The 12,885-nt window shown below is 34.6% G+C and overlaps 1 protein-coding gene across 1 annotated transcript in view; it reads left to right on the plus strand.

Moving 5' to 3' along the window:
- Positions 1 to 9,195, plus strand: part of GC (GC vitamin D binding protein) — a 52,379-nt gene extending 43,184 nt beyond the window's left edge. The window contains exons 9-13 of the mRNA XM_023505700.2: positions 1,913 to 2,045; positions 2,607 to 2,704; positions 3,962 to 4,094; positions 6,812 to 6,865; positions 8,834 to 9,195. Of these exons, the coding sequence (XP_023361468.1) occupies positions 1,913 to 2,045; positions 2,607 to 2,704; positions 3,962 to 4,094; positions 6,812 to 6,865; positions 8,834 to 8,845 (430 nt within the window). The 3' untranslated portion in view covers positions 8,846 to 9,195. The remainder of the gene's footprint in view (positions 1 to 1,912; positions 2,046 to 2,606; positions 2,705 to 3,961; positions 4,095 to 6,811; positions 6,866 to 8,833) is intronic.
- Positions 9,196 to 12,885: the final 3,690 nt, after the last annotated feature.

Raw genomic sequence — 12,885 nt, forward strand, 5'->3', positions numbered from 1 at the left:
CAATCTGTCGCCTATCTGTTTGCGTGAGTATATTAAAATCTGTTATTAGATGAAAGTGAATTGATAATAAAAGGAATACATTGTAATGGAAAAAATAACACTTTCTAGGGCAAAGATGAATTTAAATATACTCAACATAATAAAAATACAACTTAATTCCTGGGAATGCCTCAAACAGTATTTCAGGATTTCAAAAATATTTGACAAAGTCCTTCACCATTTCCTTGTGGAATATGTTTAGACATGGTTGAAATAATACTGTTAAATAAATTGGGAACATGTTGAATGGTAGATGACTCAGATTTGTGCTTTGGTTAATATGGAGATGCCAAGTGAGAGAGAAGGGCAAAAGGTGAGAGCTGGCCTATATGTCGTTGGGTTCAGTCCCCAGACAACCTAAGAGGACATCTAGCTGTTCAGAGGAAAGAGGGGAGCCAGTTTAAGGAACCCATATTGAAAGTAAGGCTGACAACTGAAAGCTGAACTCGTCAGACTGGAGAAAGAATCTAGGAAAGAGGGGAGCCAGTTTAAGGAACCCATCTTGAGAGTAAGGCTGACAACTGAAAGCTGAACTCCTCAGACTGGAGAAAGAAACTAGGATATATATTTAATTCACAATTGAAAAATCCCTTTCAGGTAGATAGATACATACACACACACACACACACACACATATATGCATATGTATGTACTTTGTCTATGTATATGCCAAATGTTGCATCATGGTTATATTACAAACATAATGCACATACATATTAAACATGTTGTTGAGCCCTTTTTCAGTCATGGATAGCTCTTCATGACCCCATTTGGGTTTTCATGACAAAGATCTTGGAATGGTTTGCTATTTCCTTCTCCAGCTCATTTTACAACTGAGAAAACCAAATAGAATTAGGTTTTTTTTTTCCTTTTTATTTATTTTTAGTACATGTTGCTTTATGAATCATGTTGAGAGAGAAAAAGCAAGGCAAAAGAGAAAAACCATGGGAGAGATTAAAAAAAAACAGAAAGGAACATAGCATGTGTTGATTTACATTGTCTCCTTGGTTCTTTTTCTGAATATAGATGGCAGGATTAGGTTAAATGACTTGCCCAGGGTCCCATACCTAATAAGTATCTGAGGCCAGATTTGAACTCAAGTCTTTCTATCTCCAGTTCTAGCAATCTATCCAATGTACCACCTAGTTGCTTTCCTTATTTTATATATATAATATGTATTGCATAAACCTATTGAGTGCATCTAATAAATGTAATAGTGTCATATTATAAATATATATGTATTCTAAATATAAACATAATCTAATAAATATAACACATTGCATATTACACATGTTTATTAGATATACAAAATAGGTTTATATATTTGATCTTATGGCCTCTACCTATGATTTCATAAAGAAACTTCTGCTGAGCGTATTCCTTCTTCCAATGAACATCTTAATGATTGTGCAATTTCAACTGAGAGCTGATCACACAGACAGCATGTGTCTGAGCTAGGTCTTAACCTAAACCTTTCTTGATTTAGAGGCCAGTCTTCCACTTGTAGCACTATGCTGCCTATTAACATGGATCTAGGGGAATAATCTTCTCCCTTCTTGTGTATCTGCCAACCACAGAAACTTGTTCATTCAGGATACAGATTTATGGGAATGTGGATATTGAATGAATAGAGTTTTTGTTTTCCAATCTTTTTTTCTCTCTTACAAACACCTTTAATTATTTAACTGAGCAGGAAATAGCCCTTGCTTTGAAATATACCTCATTATAAATCACCTTTTAGAGATTAAAGAGGTTTTAAAACATGTATGTATCTACGTAGCAAGCACTTACTGTACATACAGATTCTGAAGATGGGTACATGGGTTACACACACACACACAGTCTTTTTCTCTCCTTTTCTTTCCCATTCCAGATACATGTATGAACAAAGCAGGAGGAAACCCAATATTCCAGAAGTGTTCGTCACAAAACTACATGGCTTAATGTTCAAAGTTATGAGTGACTGTTGCAAATCTGTGGAACCAGAGGCTTGTCTGCGTTCCCAGGTAAGGATCCTCAGTTTGTTTGTTTGTTTGTTTTTTGATAGTGACTATTGATCCTAGACACTGTAGTCTAATTTATACACACAGAGCTAAAAAAAATCAGCAATTATTTATCAGGCACCTACTAAATGCTTAATATCTTGAAGATAACAGGAATTCATTGGAATTTATTGGGGAGGAGGGGTAACATGATCAGATCTGTGTGTTTAGGAAAATCATTTGTGGCAACCAGTAGGAGGGATTGCTGAGAGGAGAGACTTAAGGTAAGAGACCAATCAAAAGTCAAGAAGTGAGAAGAGAGGTTATGAGGTCCTGCATCAGACTGGTGGTTATACAGATAGAGAAAACAGACTGGCTACAAGATATTATGAGGGTATAAGATTTGGCAGTAAATGAGAGAAGTGGGATGAGAATATGGAGTCCAGGATGACACTCAGGTTAAGGGCCTGGTTAACTGGGAGGGTAGTGACAGCTTTGATAATAATAGGCAATTTCAAGTTGCACAATGTTTTAACAAAAGCACATACTTTCTGGAAATCATCTTTTCTTATTAATATATTACAGAGACCATTAGCAAGAAATGAAATGGCTTTATTCTTCACCAAGGCAGAAGAATTATGTGGTGATTTCTCTCAACATACTTTTACTGAGTACAAGAAAAGGTAAAGTATATATTTCAAGTGATAAAGAAAGATTACTGAGATCACATTTATTAGTCTGAATTTTTAGTTTTAATAAGGTTGTAAATATAAGAAAATATGTTTGCTCAAAGTTGGCCCTGTGAGGGAGCTTCTATATGGACATTAAGGCATCCTATTATAAAGGTAGGAGCTGAGGAGAGGAAGATGGTGAGCTAGATCCTAAACTCCTTGAGAAGAGAGGAAGGATATATTTCAGCCATCAGTATTTAGATTGGGTGGAAAATTTTGATGGAGTGAACTTCAAAAGAAGAAAAATGGCTGAGTAAAGGAGGTTAAAAAAAAAAGTGTGGAAGAAACAGTAAGGAATAATAAGTATTCTGACCCCTCCTTCTGCCCAATGTGTCGATGAAAGGCTCAGGTGGTGCAGTGTTTAATCATAGCTACAATATTCTTAGAGGGGAGTCAGATCTCCCTGATAGTTGGTAATTGGAAATGTTGTGCAAGGCTGAACAAATTATGATATAGGAATATAGCAATGTTACTGAATAATAAGAAATTGCAAAAAAAATGGATTCAGAGAAACTAGGAAGACTTGTATGAAGTACTACAGAATGAAACAAGTAGAACAAGAACAATAATTTATACAATGTTTACAATAATGTAAAGAAAGACAATTTTGAAGGGACTGATTACTTTAACCACTACAAGGACCAATCATGACTCCTGAAGACTGATCATGAAGTATGTTTCCCAACTTGAAAGAGAGAGATGATGAATTTTACATGCTAGGTCAGACAAATGTTTTCAAACATGGCCATTGTAAAAATTTTATTTTTTGCTTGATTATACTTATTTGTTGCAAAAGAATTTTTATTTTGGTAGATATGTAGGTGGAAAAGACTTATGTAATGACCCAAGAAAAAATTCAAACTGAAAGAAAAAAAGACTGTCAACATTAATACATATATATATATATATATATAAAACAACAGAAAGAAGTTCAGAAGACACAGTTAGTTAGCAAACATATATCACTTGCTTTCTATGTATCAGGCACTGTGCTAAGCCCTGAGCTATCCTGTTAAATTTAATAGATATTTTAAAGAAATAGGATGTATATATTATATATGTGTGTGTTGCCATACATGTATATTCATATTGAGCCTTCTTTTTCTGGCATTTGTATATGAAAATGTTTATATTCATTGATGTTTATTAAGTTCATGATAAAAAAAGATAAATTTCAATAATAATTTTTGTTTCCCATCCCCCTCCCAGGTTGACAGAGCACTTTAAGACCAAGTTTCCTGAAACTAATTCTAAAATTATTAAGGAAATGGTTGAAAATCGGACTGACTTTGCCTCTAAATGCTGTCTGATGAATTCACCTCCCTTATACTGTAATACTCAGGTAAGGATATTTAACTCTTCCATTTATCACCTCAATGTCCATGGCATTGATTTTCTCTGAATTACCCTGTTTTTTCCTTCACAATTGCCTTTGTGTTCATGAAATCATCTTTCCGGGAGCCTATAAAGATTTGCTTTATTTAAGACTTTTCTTGGAATGCAAATTATCAAATAAGTAATGATGGAAGATCACTCATAAATTTTTACACATAGAAAAGTTCATGAGAATAAAGCCTATTCATTTTTAAGTAGTACATATTCTTGAACTACTTAAAGAAAATGGCACAATTTCTTTTTGCTATTTCCAAGGAAGATCACAACACCTTGCCTTTCCAAATTTCTCTCTCTTCCTTTTCTGAATTTATGCATCCTCTGAGCCTGGAATTCTCCACCTAGGCTCCTTAGACCCCCAAGTAATCTGCAGTTAGGTTTCAGAGTCAAACAGGATCTTCATGCAGCTAAAATGAGTATTTCCCATTTTAGTAGTTTTTAAAGTGTAGTTTCTTTTAACTACAAAGCCAATGGAAAGGGATTGTTCCTATTAATATGTTAGAGAATCCATGTCTTCTCCCAAAAGCAGTACTCTACCCTATCCTACAGGGTTGCCTCCATCTAAGGTGATTTGGGCATTCTTAAAAGCTTTAATACATGTTATAATCTTTAAAACAGTCACTGGTATTATTGGAGAACTAAGAGACTTGGAAGGAAATTTGTTCTACAAACTTTGTTGGAAAAATCTGTCTTTATTTTCACTCATCTTTAACTGAAATTCTTCAAATAGCATTAAAAATATTATTCTAAGAAAGGTTCACAAAAGTTTACACTAGCCTGCACAAGAATTACAAAGAGAAGCATGGCATGAAAGAAGTTAAGAAATCCTGCTCTAGTCTGTTTTCAGAAAAGCCTGGAGAGTCTTACATGAACTAATGTTAAATGAAGTGAACAGAACCAGGAGAATTTTGTGCACAGTAACAACAAGATTGTGAAATGATCAACCATGACAGACCTAGCTCTTCTCAGTAATATAGTGATTTGAGACAATTCCAATAGACTTAGGATGGAAAAATACCATTCACATCCAGAGAGAGAATTATGGAGATTGAATGAGGATCAAAGCATATTATTTTCACCTTTTTGTTTTGTTTTGTTTTGTTTCTTGTAGTTTCCCCTTTGTTCTGATTTTTTTCTTTCACAGCGTGACTAATATAGAAATATGTTTAAAATGATTGTACATATATAATCTATATCATATTGCTTGCTGTCTTGGGGAGAGAGGAACTTCAGAATAGAAGAAGGAAAAAATTTGCAACTCAAAATCTTACAAAAATGAATGTTGAAAATAAAAATCTGTTTTAGGCAGATCTGACTATTCATCATTATCCAACCCCAACTTACTTCTGTACCTTTATTTATACTGCTACTTATGAGTGTAATTTCTTTCAACCCAAAAGGACTTATTTTTACAGATGAATAAACCAAGTCACAGAGAAAGGAAATGATTTAGATAACACTGGGTTTATTAGTCAATAAATATTTATTAAGCATCTACTATGTATCAGTCACTGTACTAGACCCTGATGATAAAAGGTGGGGGGAGGCAAAGATTTTCAGTCCCTGCTCCAGAGAGTGCGTAGTATAATAAGAACAAAGAAGCAAATAACTATATACAGAAGTAGTTATAGACAGGATAAATTGGAGATAATCAACCCAGGAAATACACTAGAACTAAGGGGGATCATGAAAGGCTTCCTGTGGTAGGTGGGATTTTAGCTAGGATTTGAAGGAAGCCAGAAGACAAGACATGGGGAGGGACAGAGGTTCTAGGTATTGCATGTAATTTCTTTGACTCTGGACCTAGCATCCTTTTCACTCAAGCCTTTAAATAAGTTAGATCTGAGGATCTGGTGAGACATGTAGATGTAGGTGCCTTATAGGAAAGTGGGGATCTGGATTATACTTACAAGGATACACAGTCACAAAGTCTTGACAACTGCCAGAATACTAAAAAGAATCTGTTCTAATGACAGTATAAGGTAGAGTGTAACATTTTCAAGTACCATGGATAGCTCATCAAGGTTCCTAAAATGAAACTCCTTCAAGATAAGAAGCATTCTAACAAGAACTGAACTTTGGGGATTTGGAGGAGTTTGATCTGCTTTGTTTATCAAGCAACATTGAACCTGGAATCCTGTATCCAAGGTTTCCAGAGACTACACTACCAGTAAGTAGTACTAAAAGTACTACAACAAACCAAAACTGCAGTTAAATTTCTTGGAGTCACCAGGCCTAAGGCATGGTAGAAGTTAGCCTTCCCCCTCCATGTTCTAACTCAGTGCATGGTGCACATGCTATAGATCAAGTAGGACCTTCATCCCTGCCTGCAGCTGGAAAGAATGAAATTGTCTCTGTCTAGAGCTGAATCTTTTAGTTCTAAAAATATATCTTGTTCCCATTGCATAGCCAATAGAAAGATACTGTTCCCACCATCCATGTGATAAAGTATCAAAGCATGTCTTCTCCCAGAAGCGGGTGTCTGCCCTGTCCCATAAGGCAACTGCCCGCTAAAATGATCTGGGTATGCACAAAGGTCTTATTACATTTTATGATATGTAAAGCACTGTTTGTTGTTACCATTATTGAAGAACTAAAATTAATATAAATTTATAACATAAATATGATATAAATTAAGTTAATTATATTTGTGTGCTTTATTTCTAGATTGATACTGAAATTAAAAATTTCTGTGGCCATGATTCATGTCTGTTGTCTCTGGTATGTATAGAAATGTAAATGGATATCATCAGAGATCAGAATCATATTTTATAGTTAGCCAGACCATCTTTGCAATAGTATCATCAGTTTCTTAACTGTATGAAAGGGATGCTTGAGCAATATGACAAAAATACACTCACACATATACACATGCATAAACATGCAAACATATATGCACACAAACATAATGCACATATGCATGCACATCTGCCCACAAATACACACATACATGCTCACATTGTACAATGGGAGTTGGATTAAAAGGTCTTTACAATTACTTCTAATGATATATAACCTTATGCTAAACATGTATATTTCCTTTTTTGAAAAAAAATTTAGTGCATTAATTAAATGTTAATTAAATATAAAACCAAATATTTAGAAAATTAATTGGATTTATCAATTAAATCATATATTTAATGAAGAAAGAAAATGATAGGCATTGCTCTTGATATATATTCTAATTGAAAGAAAACTTTTTTGATGATGTCCCTGTCCATTTTCATTTTGCTAATTTATGAGTTCTCCAGTAATGTGGAAATAAAAAAGCAATTCAATCTTCTAGTAAATTAAATTGTTTCAATCTATTCAGCAATTAACTAACCCCATTCTTTTAATTTTTTTTTTTTTTTTAGTCAAGAATGCTTCTCTGACTAAGCACAAAAATTAGGTATTATAGGCAACTGGTTAGCATAGCAGTTAGAGAATTGGACTTAAGTTATTAAGTCCTAAATTCAAATGTGACCTCAACTATTACTAACTGTATGCCTTCGGGCATGTAACTATTTGTCTTACTTTTCTCATCAGTAGAAATGAGGATAAGAAAAGCATGTACTTCCTATGATCCAAGTGGGGATAAAAGGAGATCTCTATAAAATGTTTTGCAAACTTTAAAATATTATGTAAATGCTGGCTTTTTTTTCCCCTGAGGCATTTGGGATTAAGGGACTTATTAAATGTTTGAGACCAGGTTTGAACTCCTGTCCTCCTGACTTCAGGACTGGTACTCTATCCACTGCACTATTTCACTACCCCTTGACATGTAACTTTCAAAGCTATAAGTCTTGCCTAAGATCCTTCTGGTTTTTCTTCCATTCTGTACATTTTTAAAATACTCCAATATTCCTCTTTTTTTATCTTTTTTACTTTTAGCAACCCTAACCCTAGCTCTTCCTCTTACTATAACTCACCTCAAATGGAGTCAGGAAGAATCAGACATGGCTGAAAAATGACTAAACAAAAGAGATATAGCTGCTATTAATGAATGAATTTAAGTTAGCTGACCTAGGAGCATTGCATTTTTGGGTCCTGAAAGAAATGTGATAATTGAGGCTCTACATTGAAATTTGGAAAAAAAAAAAGGGGGGGGGGGAGAAGAGAGGTAATACAAGATTAAGGAAAAGTAAATGTCTTCATTTTCAAAAGAGGAAAGAGGATTTTCAAAAAGAAGAAAGAAAGAAAGAAAGAAAGAAAGAAAGAAAGAAAGAAAGAAAGAAAGAAAGAAAGAAAGAAAGAAAGAAAGAAAGAAAGGAAGGAAGGAAGGAAGGAAGGAAGGAAGGAAGGAAGGAAGGAAGGAAGGAAGAAAGAAAGGAAGGAAGGAAGGAAGAGAGGAAGGAAGGAAGGAAGGAAGGAAGGAAGGAAGGAAGGAAGGAAGGAAGGAAGGAAGGAAGGGCTTCTGTAAGAACAGGTCATACCACACTAATTTTATTTTTTAAAGGGTTTTTTTTTTGCATCCTTTGTTTTTACATTACAAATATTTCCAAATTACACAGGAGGTGCTTCCTTATCTTAGGTTTATCCAGCCGTGATAAGTGCCTGTTGGATTTACATAAGTCAATCATGATGATGTTCAGCTCCAAGCTTCAGAGTACCAAATCTCATGCAAGTTTTATGAGCAGAATTACCAACATATGCACCCATTTTTACAATTTTTTTCTGACTTGGAACTTCTTTCTTTTGCTCCTTTAGGAATTAATATGATGAATGACCCCTGGAGACCTGAACTGAAAGAAAATTGCTAAGTTGCTGGAAGAAGCATAGAATTGACACGCTTCTACCCTATGAAGAATATTCCCCAGAATTACAGAAATATAGCACATATATAAATAAAAATAATGTGAAATGTATATTAAAGAAATGCTATAAAAAGTGATGTCACAGCAATGACCTGGGATATCATTTATTCTTTTCCTACCTTTGACAGGCAGGTTCTGCCCTAAGGATATAGCTTCCTTGAGGGCTGGGAATTTTCATTTTTGCTGTAATATATCCAGAACTTATGAGGATCCAGCACATACTTGGTGCTTAATAAAGGTTTATTGACTAAGTGATAAAACTCCTGATCCTTTCAGAAACTGTAATATATGATAGCCATTTTACCAACCCACATCACCCAATTCCTTCCCTATAATTGCTTTTCCATGTAGAGTAGAAAACACTATTGAGATGTTAACTGAGTTTGTGGCTTCACCTGGTCATTTGAGGTACTTCATTGTTTGCTCACTCACTCAGAGAATGGGTCTTTCTATTTATAATTTTTCAGTTTCTGTTTTACTTGGAGAAAAGTCATATAGGATAAAGGGGATATTAGGGGATGAGGAAGTCTTTCTACACCTCCAACAGTGAAATAATTTTTTTAAAAAATTAGTGATCTCATAGACTCAGTGCTCTACTGATAAAAATTTAACAACTGGCTCTTCAGAAATATATATGTAGGACACTCTTTTAAGTTTAATCTGAATTGTTAACATTTTCTCTTTTACTTTATTAAATCTAACTACCTCACAAACAACAAATCAGCATTGGCTGATTTCAAATATGTTGTATTCATATTCACAGCATAAATTTAACAATTGATTCTTTCAAACCTTCAGACTGGTTCTATAATATCCACTTCATAGATTTCAAGCTCCTTGAGGGCAGGAACTATTTTATTTTTGTCTTTATATCTCCAATACTTAGTATAGTGCCTGGTATAGACATCTTTTGAAATATTAATTCACAATCCAATTAAACAAGTTCATATGTCCATCATTCCTGACTTCTTAGTCATTAGGGAGTTGAACTAATTAACTGATAGTACTGAATGCTACTCATCCAAATAGGAAGCTGAGCAAACAAGATCAATTAACCACTGAATTCTAGACATGTTCTCCCCTGTCAAAATTCTTCAGCACTCTATCCATCACATCAAGAGAGCTGCATCTCTCTTTTCAGAGTAAGTTCCCATCTTCTGCTAAATATCATATGACAAATATGCTCTGTACAGGTTTTGTGGAGTATAAAATTGTTGACTGATAACTTTAGATTCAACACTTCAAAATGTTGCTGAAGTTCCCCAATTTTAGCAAGAATAATTTTTCAAGATTGTTTCTTAAAAGGTGGGAAGTAATTAAATTGGATTGTGTATATCCAAAGGTGTGATGGGACCTCCTCAAATTAGTTACTGAAAACCAGTTCCACTTTCAAGGTAAACTTTTATACTTTGGAAATCAGCTATAAACCAGAGCTTGATTTATCATTTTGTTGATTTCTAAATTAGAAAAGCATGGAGAAAACATTAACAATGAAGATTAAACAAGTGTGACATCATAAGAAAATACATTTCCCCCCCTGGTGTTCACTCATTTTCAGTCATGTCTAATTCTTCCTGGCCCTACTTTTAGCAAAGATAGTGGAGTAATTTGTCATTTCTTTATGCAGCTCATTTTACAGAAGAGGAAATTAAGGCAAACTAGACTAAGTGACGTGGCCAGAGTCACACAGCTGGTAAATATCTAAGGCCAGATTGTTATGCCACAGTTCTCTTTAACTGTTCTGACTCGGTTTCCCTGAACTAGTTTCCTTTATCTCAGTTTCCTTAACTGTTCTGTCTCAATTCCTTAAAACTGTAAAAACCTACTCTGGTCCATTAAAATTGGGAACCGTTTACTCTAAGGTTGTAAATTGTTAATGCAAGCAAGATAAACAAGAGAGTAGACCTCTTTCTGTCCTCAAGAATTTACAATATCCCTCTAAAATATTCCAAGATACCTCACTGACATCTTTATCTCTGGGTATTCAGACATCCTGTCTCTGGGCTTTTAGGATTTATGGTCTCCCCCCAACCTGACAGAAGTTTTCCCGCGCTTCTTGGTTCTTTGTTTCTAGGGAGTATTTAAGAAGCTGGTTTTTTCCTATTGAGTGCTGGAGGCTGTATGACAGTCTCTCCTTGGTCCCAGTATATCTTTATCTCTGTCTGACTGGATAATTTGAGACGAGAGTCCTGTCCAATCAATTATACTCTCCAATTAATAAAATATTGAAAACTCTCTAATCTCTCTCCTGCCTCAGTTTCTCCGGCATTACAAGATGAACTCAGGAAAATGAATGTTTCTGAGTTCAGGTCTGGCATTCTATTTACTGTACCATCTAATTACCCTTTTCCCTAAAGAGCCAGTTCCTAAGCATTTACCATTGTATGTATCCCTCATCAGACACAGCTCAATTTCTTCTAATGAAAATGCTAGAGCTTACGTTCAGAGATAATTTAGTGGTGTGGTAGATAGAAATAACTAAGAGATATAGCAGGAAAGAAACCTTGGGGTCAGCAAGATTTCAATTCAAATGTAGACTCAGATACTCTATGTATGACTGGGAAGTCAAAACCTATTAGGCCCAATTTCCTGAAGCTATTCATTTCTTCATTTCTTTATAAAATCAAGAGGTTGAACTCAATAGCTCTAAGACCTCTTCCAGCTATGATTTTGCAATTCTTCTTCAAATTCCTTCAATCTTTCTATTCTTCAGACACCAAAAAGATGCCAAAGCTGAATTTCTCTGGACTGACCCTTAACACTAAAGAATTAAGTGTCTCTTTGATACTCAATGGCTAAACTATTCTGTTTTTTTTTTCAAAGTTTCTCTTTAGAAGATATAGATTATCAAGATATTTAGATACTAAGCTCCAACTCACTGCTTGCTATTCTCAGTATTTTGACTAAAATGGTGGTCCAAATCAAAATGAGATACATATGAGAGCCACAGTATCTCTCTTCCTACAGATGCCCATTTTGTCCCCTATAGAATCTGTGGGACAATATCCTCTATATGTTCATACTAATATGACTAGAATGCAATTTTCACTTAGTACCCAATGTACTATAAATAACAGGACATTTGTTTACAAGACTTTTTTAATGCTCCCTATTACTATTTTAAAAAGCTCAGGATAAAACAAGAACCCATGGAAGGTTATTGATTCTGGAGTTACAGTTTTCAGGTTCTAAGATGGCCTCCAAGTGATATAGTCAAAAGTCCTCTGGACTTGGTGTAAAGAATGCTAGGTTTACATCCTATCTATATAATTCTGGGTGAAGTTAGTACTCTGTTTCTACATCTATAAATTAATGATAATAATCTCCTAACAAACATTTATTAAACATTTTCTTTTTATATCAGACACTGTGCTAATTTCTGGAAATACAGATACAATGAATGAAATAGTCCCTACCCTCAAACTCCTGCTTCTTTTGACATTCTATTCCAATGACTTTTCCTAAGCTTGAAGGTTTGCCAAAAATTATACCTATATATACCTAAATAACCCAAGTTTAGGCAGGTTTACCAATCTCCAAAGACTAAATATATGAACCTTGTGAGATAAGCTGTGCCTGTTGTCCAAGGCCAAATCTCACTAAGCTTAGAGAGGATCACCACCCAGCAACTCTTGAAAACTTTTTCCCTTGTTTTCAGAAGTGTGACCTGTATTAGTGGAAAGAATATTTGTACCAACATAATAAGGAAATCACAAGACTTAGAATTGTTAAAGCACCTAATACACAAGACTATGGTGAAGAAAATACCTTCTGATTTTTCAATATGTCAGTGGATCCAGGATCTCACTGAAATAAATAGTCCCTCCACTGCCATTAATCCCAACCCATCCACACCTTCTCATCCTGTGTAACTCTTCTCTGCATCCTCTGATAAATTATTCACAAGGGGTTTACTAAATGAATTGAGTGCTCCCCTTTAGGTTT

Source organism: Sarcophilus harrisii, chromosome 6 (genome assembly GCF_902635505.1).
Source record: "Sarcophilus harrisii chromosome 6, mSarHar1.11, whole genome shotgun sequence".
NCBI classification, from domain to species: Eukaryota; Metazoa; Chordata; class Mammalia; order Dasyuromorphia; family Dasyuridae; genus Sarcophilus; species Sarcophilus harrisii.